This window comes from Gambusia affinis, linkage group LG05 (assembly GCF_019740435.1).
Source record: "Gambusia affinis linkage group LG05, SWU_Gaff_1.0, whole genome shotgun sequence".
Classification (NCBI taxonomy): domain Eukaryota; kingdom Metazoa; phylum Chordata; class Actinopteri; order Cyprinodontiformes; family Poeciliidae; genus Gambusia; species Gambusia affinis.
In genome coordinates this window covers 14,903,509-14,924,979 of record NC_057872.1, presented here as the reverse complement: position 1 = coordinate 14,924,979, position 21,471 = coordinate 14,903,509, and the positions used below count along the sequence as shown (strand labels likewise).

The window sequence follows — 21,471 nt, the reverse complement described above, 5'->3', positions numbered from 1 at the left end:
AGTTTTCTTGTCATTTCAAATTAAATATGGGAATTAAGATAATTATTTATTTATTTATTTTTATTTTTTTTGCAGTGGTAGCCATAACAACCTACACATATTCAATAATGCAGTCGTGTTATAGCCTGTCTACACAGCTGCGATGGAAAGTGTCAGTGATTTGTATTAATTAATTTGTATTCTCTCATGATTGTGTCAAAGGAGTATTTAGACTTCGTGTCCTTGACAAGAACACGCCTCTCTGCGTTCCAGTGATTCCTTCCTGTGGGTCAGAGATTGTCACTTGGCCTGGGTCCTGCCCTGCTTTCCTTTCCTGCAGTAAACGTTTGATCTGCCCTCATCCTACAGCTGTAGCGTTACACCACGATGAGAAGGATATTATATCAGTTTGTTCATGTAATGCCAGTAAGAGTTTAACCTCAAGCGCCGTAAAAGACCTAGAGAGGGAGGGAGACTGAGTGAATTTTTAAATTTGAAAGTACTTTCAGTCTCCTCTTGGGCTTTTATTTTGTTAACCATAACAGACAGGAAGTGCAAATCACATTTAGAGTATAACGAAGACCAGAAGCCAGCCACCGTCATACCACTGGTTTCTCCTGGAAGTTAGTGGGATCAAGGTATTTTATATTTCGCTGTTTGTCAAGAATAATATTCTGTTGTGAAATGTTTGAATGTTTTGTAAATTTTGCCCATTTAGCAGATTTTAGAGGGGTAATTATTTTTTTTTATATATATTCTTTGCTTTATAATAGTGTGCTAATTTATGATCCACTCGAGTTTTTGCAGTGTTTCAAAGTGAAAACTGTGCAAAAATGTAAAATGAGCACTAAGAAAAGTCAGCTGAAAAATCAGCACACTTTATCATTACCTAGCCTGGTTTGCAACAACCACAAACCTCAAGGTGTTTTATTTGAACTTGACTTGTAAGACCAAAACAAAGTACTGCATAGTTATGAAGTGGAAGGGAAGTACAATTGCAAGTAAAAAAAAAAAAAGGTTTGGCATGCATTTGTATTTAGCTCGCTGTGGAACCACCTCTTGATGCGCTTGTGATTTTTGTTCCAGCACTGAGACATCTGCGGGAATAAATGCGATTGGCCTGGTCAGAGGAATTGCACATGATGGGATGAGTATGCTAAGGTAAGCTTTTACTCAGGCATCTCCGTGGACAAATTGTCTTGATGTGATTTGGAAAAGGGAAGCAGAATGTTAATATACTTACACAGTTAGATAGATGCAGCCCCAAGCATCTCGGTTGCATTTCTGGCTAGCTGCCCGTTTTCAACTTTTATTGCCCTGAGCTGGTCTCTGGGTGCAGACGCGGCTCTGACTGGCTCGATTGAGGCACGCAGGCTATCTGGAAACCTCCCTTGAGGGCTCCTATAAACTATGGATTGTGAAATATATATGAATATATTCAGTTCTGGGTAAACTATGTTGAAGAGTATCCAGGTTTCTAGACTTCATTCCCTGTCCAATGTTTCACATGAGAAATATGGCAATTTATACATATATAAGCTGCTCCAGTTTAATTTCAGTCTGTATAAAAGCTGCACACATCTGCCAAATGCCCATTTCTTTTTGCTCTACAACATACGGATATGAATTTGTTTTATACATAACCTTCTAATTTTGAAAATTACAGACTTAAAAAAAAAAGTCTTGTAAAAAAGAAGTCTTCCATTGTTCGTTCCTTCCTTGGGGTGTTTTCAGATTACCTAAAAAAAAAAAATTTCCGATACTATTTAAAAAAAAAAAATAAATCTGAGAGGTCATGACAATTCCCATCCCCACAGCATGATGCTGCCACCATCTCATGGGTTTACCACTCTTGAAGCAGCATCTCCCTCAGTTCAATCACATGAGGTCGTTTAAATGACCTTTTATTGGATTCTTTTCTCAAAATTTCCCACAGCTACTGTAAAAATCATATCTGAACAATGAAACATAAATCCCGGTCACAGTGCATAATAATAATAATAATAATAATGACTTCTTGAAGCCTGATGGTACAGTACATTACCACATGCACGTTCCAGCATTGTTGGGCATACACAGAATCACACACAGACACGACAGTCACAGCAGTTTTCTAACAATATCTCATCTTTAGTTCATGGCACAGTTCATCACTATACGCCACAGTTCATCATACATACGGTAATAAGCTACACTTAGGACAGGGCACTCCTTTAAGACACCTGTTATGCCAACGAATGGTGACTAACAAAACGACGCTTGACAAAACTGGTGTATTTCCCACCGTCATGCATGCAGACAATGATGCATTAACAGTCTGAACTTGGAAAAAGTCTTTCTTGGCACTGGGACTCGTACAGTAGCTTATGGAAAATGTCAGCTTATATCGGCACGGTTATTTTCAGCACACAGCAGACTACATGTACGCAGTTAAAGAGACTAATGAGTTTCTCCGTTGCTTCATAAGACAAAACTGGATAAAGAGGTATTAAGAGTAGATACAGTAATGACCTTAGAACAGACAGGAATTTTTAATTCCTCCCCCCTTAGCAGCTACAGATAAGTCCAGCTGGTTATGTGCAATGAGGAAAATTAAGAGCAATAACAGTTTCAAGCCTTCACATCTTTTGTTCTTGCTTTGAAGCACAGGGGAGGAACGTGATTATGCATTATTGTATGTGTCAAAGGTTTCGTTTGTGTTACCTGTGTGCGTCAGAGTACAGTCAGAGCCATTTTATTTTTTTTTTTAAATAAGAAACACAGTGAGACATGTATGGAGCTATGTCAGTTCCTGAGTTTGTGTTTGGATTTCTACAGACTGAGTGTAACTGTCATGTTTCAATGTACGCTGATGCGAAAGTCAACCACTGAAGGTTTTTAGACCTTGTGAATCATCTCTGCAGAAACAATCTCGTTTGAAGATCAAAAATCCCTTAATACCGAGAGGGTACAATAAATAAACAAGAATAATAAAAAAGGATTGTAAGTGTCCTGTCCTGGCAACCTAAGTAAACAGCAGAGTGGGTCCAGTTGCCTTGCAGTGTCAGAGGCAAATTCGGATACTATTGTTGTAATAAGTTAAGCGTGGTTTAGCCCAGCGTCATGCAAGAGCTGTTTGCTGTCATTCACCCTGGAGTAGAATATCTCTGGATGCCCCGCTTGCCTCTCTCCTGTTTCTTTTGTTGCAGTAACCAGGTCAGGATGAAAGCGCTTCTGCTCCAGCTGCCGCTTCTCCAGGAACACAACGCAGTGTCTCTTAATTAGGCCTGGGTGGCCGTCGCGTTCAGAAGGTTTGGCTCCAGTCCGGTGCGGCCTGTCAAAGTCCTGCTCGTTAAGACAGGGTGCAGCTGTCCTGCACGCTTCTGACGCCTTCACCACCGGGAGGCCGTCTCCGCAGAAAAAAACAGATGGGTTATGTGTGCATTTGTACATATATATGTCAGCTTTTTTGTTCTTTTCAGTAGAACATTTGTTGTCTTTTCCTGCCGAGTCTTTTGCTTTTCCAGGGCATTGTTCGTGTTATGTTTCTTTTCGTCGTTTGCATGAAAACAGTCCCGTCACGTGTCGAGCAGCATTACACGAAGGATCCGGCTGCACAATCCAGATTCCTCCTCAAGTGAAGAATTTGCAGTTTGTGGAGTCGATAACACAGTACGGTGTGCACTTGAGGAAACCATAAGACCTGTAATTACAGAAGAAAAGCGTTTACTTCAAGATGATTATTATTATTTCTCATACAGTAGTGCAATAACATATCCAGTGCCGTTCTTTTTTTTTTTTTTTTTGTCCTACCTAATTTCTTTTTATTTGTATTGAATAAGCCAAATTTTCTCATCGCTTAAAAGGCCTTTGAGCAATATTTCTATGTTAAGTTTTCTTTGGATTTTGGCTGCTTTTGATTTTTCTTCATAAAATCAAGAAACTTAGAACCCTGAACATCCTCCTTATGAAACTGTTAAACAATAACAGTGTCTTCAGTCAGAGGCTTCGTCAGCTCTGCTGTAATACAGACCACTACAGGAAATACTTCATGCCCACAGTCATCAGCATCTACAACAACTCTTTGAAGAACTCAAGATAATGAGCTACATTTAATTTCCCCCTGGGATTGTTAAGTTGATTTTGAATTGAATTGTATAAATTCTGTAAATGCTTTAAATGAACAGAACATTTTCATCATCGAGACCAAAGAATATGGCAGACACATCAGGGTGAAAGTTGTGAAGAAGTTTAAAGTAGGGTTAGGTTATCGAACTAAATAACTGTTTGGTCTATCACACGAAAATGAAAAAGGTATGACGACTTTTTTGTCATCAGGGGCGAGAAGCAGGTCAAAGTAGAGGGAAAGATGAAAAAGAGTTGAAATGGATCCAGATTTATATTGAAACAATAAGCTACCGCTAGACTTTTAAAAGTATTCCTCAGAGATGTTCTACATCCAATCTGGCTGAGCATGAGCTATTTTAAAAAGACAAATGGGCAAAAAAAAAAAAAAAATGGAAGTGTCCAGGTTTGCAAAGCTAGTAGAGAACACGAAAGACCTGCAGCTGTAACTGCCCTGAAGGGCGGTTCTGCCAAGCTTTGAGGGGTGAACAGAAACACTTCCTGCACTTTTCAGGCTTTTATGTCTAAAAAGCTTTAAAAATAATTTTTCTTCCACTTCATTAGTATTAAAACAAAATCATGGCATGAAAATAGATGGAAGTTTGTGGTTGTAGTGTGTGAGTGTGAAAAACATCAAGAGAAATTCATGCTTTTCGAGGCACTCTATATGTAGACTCAATGCTTTTTTTTGAATCAGGAGCTTTTTATGTCTGAATGACTCATAATGGCATGAGTTAAGTGGCTTTGAAGATCAACACCACATCGACAGAAAACAGGCAGCAAAATCCAAAGAAATACTCAAAAAAAGAGCAACTTCAGACAAAAAAAGTAAAGTAAATCTCTCTCTTGTCTACCAAAATAGAAAAAAAGTGATAACTCACTCTAGACTTTTGCACAGTGCCGTCTAGCACAGGCATATTTTGTACTCACCCTGGAAGATATGAGTTACAGGTTTGGTATCCAAAGTCTTTTCCATCACACTCTTCAGCCCCTTCATAGCGGTATCCGTCTCCACAGTAAGCATGTTTACACTCTACAGTAAGATGAGACAGCAGGAGTGTGGCGGTCAGGTTATACGTGCGCAGCAAAGTGGAAGTAAGGAGGCTGTTGAAGAACATTTCGCGTGTACTTACTGACACAGCCGTCTGTGACAACTCTGTTCCGGTCATCACACTCCTCCCCGTTGGAGATCTGCACTATCCCGTCGCCACAGTAACCTTCATCGTCAGGTGCGTTTTCCATGGACTGGAAGGGCGTCATCTGGAATGGAAAGGTCTTTTGCAGAATTTTAGTGACTTCAACAAAAAAGGGAAAACCTAAAAAAAAAAAAAATAGAAACAAATAAATAAAAAAAGAATCGATTGGACAAAAGTCTGAATGCAGTTAAACCTGGATTGGCAGCCAGCCATCAATGTCTTTGAAATAGAGCGTTTTCTGGTCCTTTCGGAATGCGAGGGCGTTGTCGGTGTGAAGGCGCTCCAGTTCTTCCTCATTACTCACCACAAATATCTGAATCAAAACGGAAACGCAAGCAAGTCTGATCAGATACTTTGGTTTGTTGAACTGTATGCTATTAAAATTGATTACATTCAGTTACATCACATTATGGGGCTACTTTCATTCAGCAGGGACAGAGACGTTACTCATGGCTAAATGTGGGATAGTACTGGAAGAAAAGCAGTCGCAGAAGACTTGAGACAGGAGCAGAGGTTCAGCTTCTAGCAGAACAACAATCCTCTGTGTTGATCACAGTAGAATCCCAATAAAAATTATTATTTTTTTATGGTTGTATAGTGGAAAAACCTAAACACTTTTACATAATTAACAAATGTAGTTTCTCAAAACATTTGACTGACATTTTTATGTATAATTCCCAGTATATCGTTTTGATAGCAACACAACATTTTCCGTACAACAGGCACTTTGGGATAGCTTCCTGTGTTGGCGTAATCATCAAACGGTGAAGTACTGAGGGAGCTGCAGCCACAGTTCCCAGGAGGACCCGGTGGACCTCGAGCCCCTTTCGCTCCAACCATGTAGAGCCCTGCAGCGAGAAAAGATATAAAATCTGAATGTACTGCTGAAAAAAACAGAAAGGACGAATAAAAATGAAATCTAAGGGTGAAGAAAAACGTCAAAGCCCAGCGTTTGGCTGTCTGAATAAACTAAAAATGATCAATAACAGGCAACAGAATGTGAGTTAAGTACCAGAAGTCATTATGTACAGTATCAATGATTCGTCTATCAAGAAGCAGACTCAATTAGTGCACCGGTTAAATGTCACTTTGATTATGTGGTGACATAATATTTTCTAAACTGTAGGGAGGCCTGTCATGTGTAAACTCACTTTAGCCACATGATGTCATCATCACAGCCTCCAGTTTCAACTCGGGAGCTCACATTTCGTCACTGCTAAATAAGACTACTGGTGATGCATGGCCCAGTGCTCTAAAGTGTGCTTTTCTTTTGCTGAGTTCTTTCAGCCTTTGACAAACTTTAATCCAAAAAAAAAAAAAAAAAAAAAGCACTAAACAAAAATCTTTTGACATCTAAGTTCTGCATAGTCACAAAGAAATGTGTCTGTTTTAAGTCAAGAGAAATTTGTACCTGCGGCAGGAAATTTGTACATGTACCTGCGGCAGGTAAACCAGGAGGTCCGGGGTGACCAGGAGATCCCTGAGGACCTGCAGGTCCAATAGGTCCAGTTTTTCCAGTATCTCCTTTCTGTCCCTGAGACAAAATAAAGTGCACAGAGTTTCAATAAATCTTTACTCTGTGTTTCTCAAATAAAGGCAACTTTTTAAAGCAAGTTCAAGTTTTGCTTTAGAAATATACAGCACATATGATAACTGTGCAGCAATCTATTTAAGGCAGTAGTTTATGCAATTCTTAACTTGTTCTAATGGTTTACATGAAATTCCTCCCAAAGTGAAGATGTGCAGGGATTAGCAACTCAATAAAAGGCTAAGTGGGAAAATAAGTTCCAGTATGTTTCTCTAAATATATTGGACGATTTAACACAATCTTCTCGCCTGTTTTCCTCTCTTTCCAGGTCGGCCTGTCGGTCCTCTGTTTCCTGAGATTCCAGGCTCTCCTTTTGGACCCATTTCACCCTGCGCAGCAAGTGAGGTCAATGGAATATAAAAAAAAAAAAAAAAAAAAAAAAAGATAATTCTAACGAATATTTTACCTCAAATGCTGCATTTCTTAGAAAAAGAAAAGAAAAAAAGAATAAACGTCTGCCCGTTTGAGCCTTACTTGCCTTTTGTCCAAGCATTCCTGGGAAACCCATGGCGCCCTGTGAACAGAAAACAGCAGATGCTTCATATTTCATGTAGCACATGTATTCAAACCTCTGCTGGCGCATCATGGTCACCTTGTCTCCTCTAAGTCCAAGCTCACCACGATCACCTCGGGAACCCTGACAGAGAAGAATCAGTGTATGTACTTCAGACGGTTTATTATCTCCTTCAAAGCAAAAATGAGTAAAATGATAAGGTACCTTTTCCCCTTTGTACCCAGGTAAACCCTAGGATTAAAGAGATTTAACAATGAGACAACCGTAAAAGAAAAAAGAATAAAAAAAGAGTAAAGCTGACACCAATGCTTTATGTGTGGATCGTACCCTTGGCCCCATTGGTCCTCTAGATCCGGGCAAACCCATCAAACCCGGGTCACCTTTCTCACCCTGATCATATCAAAAAAATATAATTAAACATGTGGAGCAGTTCAACATCTTAAAAACACATCCAAATAAACCCCCGTTGAAAATGTTTTACCCCCTACTTTTAGTCCCTGCTATTTACAACCTTTCAAAAAATATTCATACCCCAGTTTCAAGAAAGAAAAAAACAACTTCCCCAAAGCCTGATTCTGCCACCGCCATATTTCACAGTGTGGATGTTGAATTCAGGTGACGTCCAGTGTTAGTTTTCTTCCTCTTACAGCACTCTGCATGTACAGCCAAACGTTTAATTTTCGTCTCATCTGAACAGAGCCCCCAAATCTTTACCATTTTTCTTGTCGGTTTTCCATTACGACTGGTGTTGTGAAGTGCAGGACAAATATTTGTCCTGTCAACCAATTTGTTCACCTAAGCTGTGGATTTTTGCTGCTCAAGAGTTTCTGTGACTGTGGGACTTTTAGTTGCTTCTTTTCTGAACTCGTCCTCTTCACCAAGTCTCCCGAACGCTCTGCGGTGCTTTTTGACTGTGATGAAGCTCGAGAGGCATGAGTACTTTCTGCAAGGTGCTGTGTTGGTTATATGGCATTTCATAAGGTCTACATTATGAGATCTGACTTACTCACTTTGTCCCCAGGTGGTCCCGGCCATCCTGCTGGTCCCTGTTGCCCAGGAAGCCCAGGAGGCCCAGTCCGACCCTGGTGTGACACATCGGTTTTGTAAGTTTATAAAATCAGGGTTTTTATTGGCACTTTGTTTTACAGGTTTAGAACAAAACCGAGAGAGAGAGAGAAAGAGAGAGAGAGAGAAGTCTGAATGTTACATTAGATGACAGGCAGCACAGTTCAATATCTGTCCATTCCTGCTGCACATGTAGAGGCAGAATGGCTTTAACGAGCACTGTCACTTTGCCCTCTTTAATTAAATGATGGCTGTATATAGAACTGGGAGTCTTTGCTTGTTGGGAATAAAATGATTAATGATCTGGCTGAAGCACTAAGCTAAATTGCACTGCAGTGCTGCAAACCTGCTCGGTAAGGTGCTGCACTTACTGCTCCGCCACACTGACAGGAACGTTTTGGAGCTCACTTCTCATCTTGCTTTTGCCAAGAAACAAACAACAAGATCTTCGTCTGAAGATCAGGAGATGTCTTTCTTCTCTAGCGCGAGTCCTGATGCCGCACGCTGAATCATGTCAGTGTGCATGACTGAGGTGTTTAGCCTCAGCAGCCCCTGCATCCCTTGCATCCTGACAGCCTGCCTGCTCTGTCTCCTGTCAAGGTTGTGTACTCGCACACAGCGGCTCTCTTGCTTTGTGTCGTTTTTGAGAAAATTCACTTACAGCGGCAAGGAGAACGGCATGATTAACGGGGACTCTCACCTTTTGCCCAGGTCTTCCGATTTCTCCCTGACGACAGGATGCGGAGGAGGGGACAAGGACAGCAGGCACTTAATGAACTTCCCAAAAGCATTTTTCAGTTATGTGCAACAGGTCAATTCAATCTGCCTTTTCAGGAATAATTACAAGATGAGGAAATCAAATAAACTACTTACTTTTTCTCCTTTAGGCCCTCTCATTCCAGGAAATCCAGGGGGACCCTTGTTATCATAATAAAGCACAAAAATAATTGGTAATGAATCACATAGATAGCCATCTAAATTAGTTTTACTGTCGGCAACATGCTTCTTGGAGAGCAGGGCTGCAGTTTTAATTAGCTGAAGGCTGTCTGGTCTCTATTGATTGGAGAAGTGCCTCATGGGTCTTTTTGATAGACTGAACTGCAGTCCATCTGGTGGTGTAAGCAGAAGCCTCAACAACCGCTTGAGGTAAGCTGCCTATTACTCACAGAAACTCTAATTTCTCAGCAGCGCAGATCTGGCTCAAGCACAAACGGAATGAAAATGTTTATATATATATATATATATATATATATATATATATATATATATATATATATATTTGACACAAAGGCATGCACGCCGTGCGTCGGAGATCCCTGGACTTTACGAGACACAGCACGCCTTTCCAGCTCCTCGGACAGTTTCTGAGAATGATGTGTGGCACACTGGCCGGCAGTGGAAAAAGGCTATTTGTGTCGCAGCTAAATGTGGAGCGTTAATGGACTGTTGTGCTGTAAGGGCCAGAGAAATCCCCATCTTCTTCGCAGGAACTATCGAGTCGGAGGGGAGACTGGGGCAAATATTTTGCTAGAGTACTCATTCGTGACACTTTGTTCCCTTCTTTGAAAATTGTTTGTGTGTGAAGCAGGATGAGTTGGATGTGTTGAAATGTCCGCGAAGAGATCTCGAATCTTAGAGTTTGGTGCTTTACCTGAGGCCCAGGCGGTCCAGCAGGGCCAGCAGGGCCCTGGACACAGGCAGAACCTTTACTCTTATGGCCAGACTCACTGCCACGATGTGAACCATCTTCTTCCTGCAAAACATGAGGTTCGATTTCGAATGAGTCAGATCTACATTTAATTGTCACAACATAACCAAAACACCAGGAGAACTCTAGTGCCAAACATATCTAGCAACCCATATGACTGTAACCTAAGGACATATCAACAGCTTCATACTCCACAATAGAAAGTCACATGACTCACAAGTGTGTAGCGGCGCCAAAGTGAAGGGGGTGGAGGAAAGAGCGGGGGTGGTGGAGGACTCAGTAAACAGCATGGGTTAAATCTCTTCTGCTGCTCCTGGGATCTGAGAGCTGTGCACAGCGTACATGATGTCACAAATTAAGCCAGAGGTTAAAAAGTTCTCTTGACCTGTCGGGTTTATTTACTTGTGGAAATAGAAAGGTGTTTATTCAGATATTCAGTACCCTTGAAATCAACCATTGTTTTTACCTTCTAATTCAAATTTACACTAGTTAAAAAAAAAAAAAAGTAGTCTTAGTAGCACTAAAGTTTCAGCTTGGCCTTTGATGCATCAGTGAACGACAAGACAAATCAATGGATGGCTCTAATATCAAGTGTTAAACTTGTGATCATTAAATGCGTACATCAGACAACTAGAGCGACTAAAGAATTAGGCTAGTCAAAAAAAAAAAAGAGCCTAAGTGGAGCACTTGTTGACTGGTTAAAGGCTTGACCATTGCTGTCCAGATCACAAAAAAATGTCAACTAATGAATTTGTGCACTTTGTTGCAGTTGTTCACTGACATGGAAAATTAGCCAAGAGGAAGAGCTTAGCTTCACTTAGTCAGCTAGTTGAAACTGATTTGAGGAGAATGGTGCTGGAAACATGTATTAGCTGGTTGACCAGTGGAAGGATGCTAGTTGACTTATGAGAAGTCCAATTGTCAATGTTACAGAGCTGATGCAACTAAAAATGTCAAATAGTGTACATGTTCTTTAGTGCAGCTACAAAGTGTTTACCACTTGAGTAGTATGTCTAGAACTAAACTTCTGCTAAAGCATAACTAACTTCACTTTAGTTAATTATGTGAATTGTTTTAGGCAGACTAGTAAGCAACTCTATTTGAAATTGTTAACTAGTTAACTAGTGAGCAACAATTTGTAAATGGTAAAAATATTGTAAATGGTCTGCTCTTTTAAAATGCATAATTAAGCCCAAGTGTGTGTTAGTTAATTGGGTGAAGCTTTTTTTTTTTTTTTGCCAGACTAGTGAACTACTGCATTTCAAAATGTCAACTAATTTACCAGAATGAAGTTAACGTTCCAATATATAGCTAGTGCAATACTGCAATTCATTTGCATAGTAAACTCATACGGCTAAGAAATGTTTACTGTTTGACTTGTGACATTGCTTTTGGCCCTCATGTTAAAAAGTATTTGAAATATTTTAACATACTATTCACTTAGATTAGTCTAGGTAATCTCCTGCTGACTAGGAGGTCGAAAAGCCTTCTAGTTAGCACTACTAGTCCAGCACTATGTCTTACTTGTGGAACTTCTTTCCTGCTAGTTGTACTAGCAGAACTACCAGTGTTTTTCTTTTTTAACTATCTCTGCTAAATATTGAACTAGTGAGGATAAATGTTTTACTGTAATGCAATATAACTACTGCAGCATAGTCACAAACTAGTTGGCAAAAATGATGGCTGATTTCAATGATACTGAATATTCACAAAAATGACTTGCCATACTGTTACAACTCATTTCTGACCTCATCGTAAACATGAGCAAAGAAATCTTTAACTTTAAAATTGTGCCCATCCACCTGCAAAGAAGCAACAGTGTGGAGTGATCCGACATATTTTGGTAGATACCTTACAAGAGGGTACAAGATGCACAAGCAGCATAAGCAACACGAAAACAGGTGCAAAATATCAAATCATGACACCCAGACACAGATATGAAGTGCCTCTCGCAGATGGGCTGAAGCTCCTTTCACTATTTATAGAGGCATTCACAGTCTACTTCAAGGGAAACAAGGAAAATCAAAGCAACTCGACATTATGATGAGATCACAGTGAAACTCACAATCTGTATTTCCGGAACCACTCAGCCCAGGCGTAATGCATGCAATAGTGCAGTAACTCACTCACACAGCAGCCCACATATGTGCAAGCTCATGGTTTGAAATGCTCCTACCTGCTGGGAATGACAGGAAGCTGTCCAGAAATGAGGACTGAGCCAGGCAAAAAGAAAACCAGAGTGGCAGACACAGTCCAACAGCTAGAAGAGTCATGCTGCCACAGATAGTTGCCCGACTTTACGTCTGAGCCACAGCAGCCTTGAAACTCTGCCTTTCTCTCTCAGCTCCTCTCCTCACCGTCCTCTCCCTCTCTGCCCTCCCTCTCTGCTCGCTCGTTCTGTTGGTTTCCCTTACGCCTTCACAAGAGAGTACGCTGACCAATACCCATTAAATCTTTCCTCCGCATCAGTGTGCTCTAAAATTACAGGAGACAGCACACCAGCTGCCTTCAGTGCCAATATTAGATCCCTACTACTGTAGAGGGGTCTTATTATTGTTTCCACTCCTCTGTAGGGAGTCTTAATAAAGACAAATCCACAATTTGCTATCCTGAAAATAGGACAACATAGGAAAGAGTGAGCTCAGTTAAAAACTGCAATTTTTTTATTTTTGAAAAATGAAAAAAATAGTGTTGGAAATGAAACACCTGCTTTCTTAGTCCACATAACATTTTGCCAAAAGTCTTTAGGAGTTATCAAGATGTTTGTTGACGAATATGAGGAAGGTCTTTGCAATCTTTTTGACCCCCATTCCTTTTGCTTTGAAACTCATGGCATTTGGCACTAAACTTTACAGAAGCAAGTGACGTCTTTCTGGTTTATTTTACCTCTGGAAGAGTGGAATTAATAAGAAAAGAGATTTTAAAAAATGGAGGCAATTGTATTTTTCCCTTGGAGCTATGCTGGTTTGGCTAGGTCTGTTCCTCAATCAGAGCATCATTTCAAAACTCCATGTTGCATTTACTCAGGAAATTTTAGATACGTAGTTTGATCTCTGATCTGAAACATTTAGGTGTTCCAGAAGCAAAAAACAGAAGTCTGCAAGAAGAAAAATACTTTTTCACAGTATTGAAACTTATACTAATTTATCTCTTAAATTTATCAATAACTTTAATATGAATGTTTTTAACTTCATACAACCTTGCCTATCAGACAACAATATAGAAAGTGTATGTAATAAATGTGTAGTTGAAAGTTGTTTCATAGTTGCACTTTTATTATCTGGATCGTCTATTGTAACATTCATATGAAGGTTAACCTGAAAGATGAGGAGAAACGTGAAAAATCAATAGCACTTTAAAGTTCCTCCTGCGCTTCTATTGGTTTGCCTGCCCAAACAATGTCACATAATTTTAAGCATTATTTTTGTTTTATTAAACAGTATCAATATTTATTATCTTAACAGATCATATTTAGTCTTTCAGAAGAAATTACTAACTATTGTGAAAAAGGTTTCACTGTGTGAACCGTAAAAGGTTGTTAGCTCCTAAAACATAGCTAGAATCATAAAACATTAATTATTTCATAGGAATAATCAATAAAATTAAAACAGTTTTATGTTTTAAAGCTTCCGCTGCTCATCAGATGACGTTCTGGATGAAGGCTTGAGTCTTAAAGGTTGGAGCGCGTGAGCCAAGGAAACTCCTGTAAACACAGACACCATCAAAATTCATTAGATTATCATTGTTAATATGACAACCATCAAAGCAATGGAGTTTATTTTCATTATTCTCAGTCTCGACTTTGTCTTCTATAACCATAAATAGATGCTAAACACCAACCTAACCAACGCACTTCAGACAAAGGAACAAGCTTTCTTCAGGCGCGGAGCTCAGCACCAGACACAGACCTTCACGCAACCTTCAGATTTGCCTGCTGAGGGTTGCGTGGATACATTCAACATAAACAAAGAGGGGCTGTGCTTTCTAATTACAGAATCCCTGAAATAGAAAGGTCAGCTTGGAGTTAGACGAAGGGATTGTGAGAGAGATACAACAGTTTGGCTATGCACCTGGGGTGCACGGAATAATACTCAGGGTGGGACGTCGGTCTACAAAGCGATGGGAGGATGAGACGAAGGTCCAGCTGTTTGATGCTTAATGCTAATCCTGAGCTGTAGCGCTCTTTTATTCTTTAAAGACAGCCAGCTGTGCTGTTGTGAGGGTCAAAAGGTTCTTGTGCTCCCCTGACTTCCTACAAAATCTGAAAAATATTGCTTAGGAATATGTGTACCCTCTGCATATATAGTAAAAGGGGAACCACATTTGTTGATCCTTTTATTTCTTAAAATAGGCTACATTAAGAAATTATGCTGTAAGAAAATGTTAATTTTTTTATGTACATTTCGGTATAAAAAAATGTACATTTTATTACACCGAGCAAGTTTTTATCATAAAAACTTCTAAGGAAAAAACGCGTTTTCCTCTCTTGCTCTCGGTGAAGGCGGACGCTTTTTTCCTCTGCTCTCAACCTTCCTGTCTTTTTCTAGATTTTTGGAGCCTTTCTTTGCACATCCTCCAAATCTACAAATTATGGATCTTGGTCAACTGGTCTCTCAATGCAGTTGAACACATTTTCTCAACGGGAAGACTTGGCACAGGAGAGCCCTCTTGTCCTGCGGGGACACACCCGGCAGGATTCACCCTGGATTTATGCATGATAACAGGATTTCTGCTGTTTGGAGCTCGCAGAGACTTGGCTCATTGACAAATCTGTGACAGACTTGGCTGAACTAGCGAACACTCAGACTGTTGGTGTGGACAGGGAGGCAAGTTGGATGCGAGTCTTGCTGAGACTCGCAGCCCAGCTGAGGACTTCAAAACTCACTAACGGAATGGAATCGATCTTGGAGAAGTTGCTAGTTTCGGTTCAATGGAACGACCAAACTAATTTGGATAATGGGGAACTGAGATTTATCAGAGGGACTTTAGGGAAGATTGAAATTTAGAATCTACCCGACCTAAGACGTTCTGTTTCTGAATTGGCTTTCCTTGTGTTGCCTTGGAAGGGCTGCATATTTCCAGTCTCCTTGAAGATATGTAAACATAACGCTTCTTCCCACCTCACCACCTCCTGTTATCCATGCAGCTGTGGAGCTCAGCGCTCCCAAGGACATCATGCCTTGATAACACCATCTTATCGGACTTCTGCCGGGAGGCTGAGGGATGTGAGTCTTGCTGAGACTCACAGCCCAGCTGTTTCATGGCCCTATGACGTCACCACTTTCACTCATATCTTTGTTTTATCTGAATGTTGCCACGTTCCCTAATGTGTCCGTTCCTCCTTTTTATTTTATTTTGTTAGAAACTGTGGAGTGCTCGCTTTAAACACAGAAAAGGAATTAGGACAAACTTGGAATCCAGAGACTCTAGTTTATTAGTCACTCTTTAAGCTTATTCTTTAGAAACTAGAGAGTACTCACTATTTAGATCAATATTAGATTATTTTTTAGATTAGCATATTATTTTGGCCTTCTCTCTAACCCAGAAAAAGAATTAGAACAAACATAGAATCCAGAAAAAAATCTTCTAGAACAGGAACATTTAGTTTTTATTATTACTTAGAAACTATAGAGTACTCATTACTTTTACAAATTTAGAGCACTTAGAAAGTCAAGAGAATACTTATATTTATCTAGCATTCCAGACGTCCAGAAGATACTTACTTACTTACATTTATTTAGCAACCGAGAACAGGGATTAGAACTTGGAATCCAGAAAAACTACCTTAGCAATTACGTTTTAGACTTCTATTCTCCCAACCCAGAAAAGAAATTAGACCAGAGGATACTTACTTATACTTATCTACCAACCCTGAATAGGAGTATCTAGTTCATTTACTTTGGATCAACATTATTAGCTTTTTCTTCTTTTGCTCTTTCTTTTGGTTTGTTATTTTGTTTGTATTTCCTTTTAGATCCTGTAAAGCACTTTGTATTGCCTTGTTGCTGAAAATGGGCTATATAAATAAAATTACCTAAACCTAAGGGAGTTCATAAGATTTTTCATTTATCTACCGTATATTCCTGTCTGTTGCAGTTACCAACCCAGGCCACAGGGTGGCGTGAATTCACCCTGCATCTCCTGTTTAACCTCAACTGTGAATGTAAATAAACGTAGCTGGTGTTTAGTATCTTGTTACAGTGGCTGCTTCAATAATGAATATTCTCCTTGACTAGACTTTGTTAGTTGATGTGGAGGATCATTTACTAATTAGGTAACTTCTGAAGGCAATTGCCTGGACTGAATTTTATTTAGGGTTGGCAGAGAAAAGGGGGAAGAAATAAAATGTTCACATGCTTTTAAAAACATTTTTTAGTGAAAATAAACAAGCAAAATAAGACACAGTTCCTTGCACTTTTCCACCATGCATCAATTCATGTTGGTCAATCAGGTGAAATCTCAATGGAATACGCTGAAGTTTGTGGGATGAATATATAAAAACTGAGTCAATTCAGATCAGAACCATGACTGATCAATGTAGTTACAGAGGTGTTCATGTACCTGCTGCTTTCTGTCAGATGAAGGGTCAATGAGCACATTGAGCAGACTCGGTCTCTCCCAGTCAGTCAGGCAGAGCTGCAAGGCGTCGCGCAGCTCCTCTGGAGTTCTCACCAGAAACCCTCGACCTCCAAACGCTGTCATGACCTCATCGTAGCGGGCCTCGGGCAGAAGGGAGACAGGAGGCGCTCTGAAGGAGAGTACACGTATAGGAAGGTGATTATACATAGAAATACAAATTAGATTATACATGTCGCACTTTCTCATTAATGAAAGACTCACACAGAGGTAAGGTCGCCCATTTTTGCCATTTCTTTCCACGTGTCGGCGTCTACTCCACTGTAAATGCCGTTATTATTGACCACAATAATGATCACAGGCAGATTATACCTGGTAAAAAGGAAAAAAAAAAAAATTATCTTCTAGTGTTGGAAAAATTAACATGACTGCATTATGAAAATTGTGTAGCAGACCTGCACATGGTTTCAACCTCCATGCCGGAGAAGCCGAAGGCACTGTCTCCCTCCACACAGACGACTCTTTGGGGTTTGATGCTGGTCGTCTCCACGGCAGCTGCTGCTATGGCGAAGCCGAGGCCGACTCCCATCGTTCCAAAGGTGCCCGCATCCAACCTTCACATCAACACAGTTATGCCACACGGGCTCCTAAATTGACTTTATTCACCCAATTTTATTGGCACCCTTATGAAAATATGTGAAATATTCTGGGATAAGGAATCTTTTTATTACAGTGGTATAATTTCACAAATAAAATGTGGAAAAATACATTAACTAATTTGGGTAATTTTATTCACCCTATTTTAGGGCAACCAATAAGTCTGCCACCTCTTATTTTGCTAAAAATTATTTCTTGCCATATTCTTTACCCAGTAAAAGAGATGTGTTCTTATTAAAGGTTGTTCCCCCCAACCCCCAAAGTTGCAACAGTTTGAGATTATGCCGCTACAAATAAAATATAGATTTTTTTTTTAATCACATTTTTCAAAAATCTTAGCAGTGCTCAGAAATGTGACATTTCATTGCAAGTGTCCTTTGATCACATGTCAGGCATAGTTTCAATTTGAAAGATCAAGGGTTAGGGCTAATCCTGGGATTGATGTTTGACATTTTAACCAATTTAAGACATAATTGCATTAAGGTGGAAAGAAGTGTCATGTATGACCATTTGTGGGAGAAAGTAATACTGTTCGCGAATTTAATTTTAATAAAGAGAAAAAGTTAATCACAAATAAATCAAAAAAATATTATATACTCATTTCAGAGCAGCTGTCAGATGTGCAATCGTCTCCGTCAGTCCACTTTGTGCCACTTGATGCTGATTAAACACCTTACCTGTGTCGGGGTAGGTAGTTATTCAGCATGGTGCGTCCGATGTCCATAGTGTTAGCACCCTCGCTAACAATGATGCAATCGCGTGGAAGCAGCTGAGAGATGTGGTGAAACACAGTGTAGTAGTTCATGGGCAATGTTCCCTTAAGAGCCAGGGCCTGTTACGAAAGCAAGAGCTTCAATTAGGAATATCTGCAAAGAGTTTGAAGCAGCAGATTTGTCCGAAATTAGAGCAGTCGGACCCACCTTTGATATTTTTGCATTAGCAGCAACCTTCTCGCTGAGCGCGCTCCACCACTCAGTCTTAGATGGATATTTCCAGCCATCTTTGCGGACACACGTCAGGAGCTGAAGGGGGAAAAAAAAAAGATGCAATTATTTAATCAGTCAACATCTACAGGAAAGCTAAAATACGGAATCTCACGTCAGACCTGCCATACAACAGCACCAACGTCCCCCAGGAGAGCAACACCTGCCTTCACGTTGTTTCCCATCTCCTCGGCACAGAGGTCAACCTGGAAGAAGCGTTTGGTTTCGTTTTATTACAGCACAGCGACGCCTGCAGCAGCAGATTATCGTGCAAACAGGTTTTTAACATCTGTGCTGATGTTTAGTGAAATATTGGCGACAACATTTACACACCTGAATGATTTTAACGTGAGGATTAAATCTGGGTGGCAGACCAAAATGCAGCATCCAGTTCAGCCTCGCTCCGAGCAGAAGGACGACGTCGGCTTGAAGAAGAGCTCTTTGCAACAGAAAAAAAGAATAAAAGCAATAACAAGTTTAGGTTAATGTTTGAGGGAGACGCTCTGTAAGGATGTGAAAAAATAAATCTCTTTCATTGCAGAATTTAAGCAAAAAATTTAGAAAATAAATAATAATGAAAAATAAAAAACATGCAAATGTTCAGTTCCAGAGTTTGATGAGGTTACAGCGGCTGGCCCACCTGGAGCGGGCAGCGGCCACACAGCTGGGGTGATCGTCGGGCAGGACTCCTTTGCCCATAGGTGTGGGCAGGAACGGGAGCCCACTCTCCTCCACAAACTCCCTCAGCACAGCCTCCGCCCTGCTGTAAGCTGCTCCTGCTCAGAACACACACCTTCAAAACCTCATTCTGCTGCAGCTAATTTGCATTACAGACAAAAAAGTTTATTTTCTCAAACTATGAGTTTGAAAAAATACAAATATATATTTTCTTTGTATTTACCCTTTCCAATGATGACCAAAGGTGTCTTTGCTACTTTTAGGACAGAGAGGGCCTCTTCAACTGCAACGCTGGAGGCTAAACTCACAGGGGGAGGTGGACAGCAGGACACTTCCCTGCAGAAGAGATCCGTTTGTCTTATTCTGTTATACTTTGAGCGGCCATTTACGTAAAAAGGATGGATTAAAATCAAACAAACCTGACTTTGTCCCGCTCTACTTTAGCATTGACCATGTCCCCTGCGATGTCAACGTAAACAGCACCCGGGCGTCCGTATATGCTGGTGCGGACTGCCTATGGGTGAACAAATATGATCCAATCTAATTCATTCTTAAGGAATCCTATTTACGTGAAAACAAATAATAACGTAGTCACCTTCTCTATGACCGAGGGGATAGCTTCCAGACTGCTGGGCCTGGCAGTAAACTTGCTGTAGAGGCGGCACGCCTCCACCTAAGAATTAATAAAACCGGAGTCAGAGCGAGCAGAGACTTGGAGTAAAAGAAAAACCCACAAGAAGGTAGAATCACCTGGGGAAACTCCTGAAAGGCCCCTGCCGTTTCCTGGTTTCGATCAGAGGAGCCGCCGATCACCACCACTGGCCTGTGTGGAGAAAACGCTTCCTTTACAGCCCAGCTACTTTAACCTGTTCACATTTTATGATCTCAAACTTTAATGTGATGCTTCGTTGGGATTACATTCAGCCTCTCAGTCAAAATATAGAACCATCTACTGCTCCAGATCTCTTAGGGTGTCTCTACCAACTTTGCCCATTCTTAACAAAATAGTACAATCTTAGTCATACTGAGTAGAGAGTGTCTCTAAGGAGCAGTTTTAAAGCCAGTTTAATTAATCCACCTCAGTCTCAATTCTTTTCAGTTCCTTATTTAGATTCATGACTCTCTTTGTTCAATAATGTTCTCCAACAAACTTTTGAATGGACTTCATTTAATAATTAGGTGACTAATCATGTATTTTTTTGAAACCAAATTGAAAACTATATATCTTCATAATTATGTACGTACTCTATGTTGTCCTTCAATTTTCAAATAAAAAAAAAGATATTTGTAAATGTAATAGTTTTGGGGTGTGAATGAAAACAACAGAGGTCACAGTGAAAGAGAAAAGTTTCAGTATTGTGTAATACCAGCAGTTCATGTTAGCGTTAGCCATCCCACCCAGAGCATGAATGAGTCCAGGTCCAGACACCACCAGGCAGGCTCCTGGTCTGGAGTCAGAGGTCAACAGGAATGTAGCAACATGTTAGCAAGAAAGAAACGCAGCAGCAGCCCGGGAACATTGTTCTGCTCAGCAAAGAGAAGTTTTACCTCCCTGTTATGTATCCAACCGCAGATGCAGCATAGCACGCCTATGGGGTGACAGAACAATCTGTGAGATCTAATCATTGTATTGTAAGGATTTGGTCATTCTTAAAAGAGCAGAGGGCGTGCAGATCATTTACCGCCTGCTCGTTACGCATTCCCACATATTTGATCCCAGCAGCCTGAGCAGCCATGGCCACTTCAATGATAGGGACACCGACTATCCCAAACATGTACTCCACTTTCTGCAGGAAGAAGCAGTATCTAAATGAGATCAGTCATCAAATGCATGAAGCTATGAAAGTTTGGCAACTCTTGCAGCCCAGAACATGAACTCTGACACAGTTCTGCAGAGGTAAAGCTACATCTGAACGCCCGATCTCACCTGAGTTTTCAGAGACTCTGCAATGAGCTGAGCGCCTGTCACTTCGTTCATGACTCCTGAGTAGTAGCTTAAATATATATGTATTTAGTTGGATATTACTGATCAAACCAATGTGACTTCTCAGTGGAGCACTAAAGATACGTCCCTTTTTAGTTCCGTTTCCGGGATGAAGACCAATCAGCGGAGAGACTCTATGTGCCCGCTCTCAGATGAAGATTCCGAATCTTGTTTAGGATTCAGCTCATTTGGCTCAGGTCAGTACTAACTTAACAGCAGTGTTAAAATTAGATCCAACATAAAGCAAAGCTTAGTGTCGCCTGGTTGGCTTAAAGACCCAGTGAGCTCTCGTTCATAAAACAATTACAATTTCTCCACAACTAATTTCTTTAGACTATTAATCTTAAACTGAACCACTGTACTAAGAACACCTGTTGAGACTTGTATACCCTCTCCATCCTTTTTAAAGCTGGGAAAATATTTTTAAAGTTATTAAAGG

The 21,471-nt window shown here is 40.4% G+C and overlaps 1 protein-coding gene and 2 long non-coding RNA genes across 4 annotated transcripts; 2 read left to right on the top strand and 1 right to left on the bottom strand.

Annotated features, from left to right (window-relative positions):
• Positions 1–286: 286 nt before the first annotated feature.
• Positions 287–3,304, top strand: LOC122831425. Its single transcript, XR_006370696.1, has 3 exons — positions 287–617; positions 1,066–1,140; positions 3,168–3,304. It is a non-coding gene; the product is annotated as an uncharacterized LOC122831425 (long non-coding RNA).
• On the bottom strand, positions 2,052–21,153 carry LOC122831424 (2-hydroxyacyl-CoA lyase 1-like). Of its 2 annotated transcripts, XM_044117589.1 has the most exons (18): positions 20,976–21,153; positions 20,731–20,835; positions 20,597–20,637; positions 20,416–20,496; positions 19,799–19,871; positions 19,644–19,721; positions 19,468–19,562; positions 19,272–19,384; positions 19,011–19,146; positions 18,704–18,809; positions 18,493–18,576; positions 18,308–18,409; positions 18,065–18,219; positions 17,186–17,344; positions 16,995–17,102; positions 16,716–16,902; positions 12,331–13,857; positions 10,112–10,199 (listed from the first exon to the last, which is right to left on the bottom strand). In XM_044117589.1, the coding sequence occupies exons 1-17, from the start codon at positions 21,024–21,026 to the stop codon at positions 13,825–13,827; spliced, it is 1,707 nt and encodes a 568-aa protein (XP_043973524.1). In that variant the 5' UTR covers positions 21,027–21,153; the 3' UTR covers positions 10,112–10,199; positions 12,331–13,824. The 2 variants fall into 2 exon arrangements, with proteins under 2 accessions (XP_043973525.1, XP_043973524.1); XM_044117590.1 differs by lacking the exons at positions 16,716–16,902; positions 16,995–17,102; positions 17,186–17,344; ... (11 more) ...; positions 20,731–20,835; positions 20,976–21,153 and adding exons at positions 2,052–3,661; positions 5,014–5,116; positions 5,217–5,358; ... (10 more) ...; positions 9,320–9,364; positions 10,372–10,481 and having other exon boundaries at positions 10,098–10,199; positions 12,331–13,825.
• On the top strand, positions 9,372–15,576 carry LOC122831426. Its single transcript, XR_006370697.1, has 2 exons — positions 9,372–9,592; positions 14,702–15,576. It is a non-coding gene; the product is annotated as an uncharacterized LOC122831426 (long non-coding RNA).
• Positions 21,154–21,471: the final 318 nt, after the last annotated feature.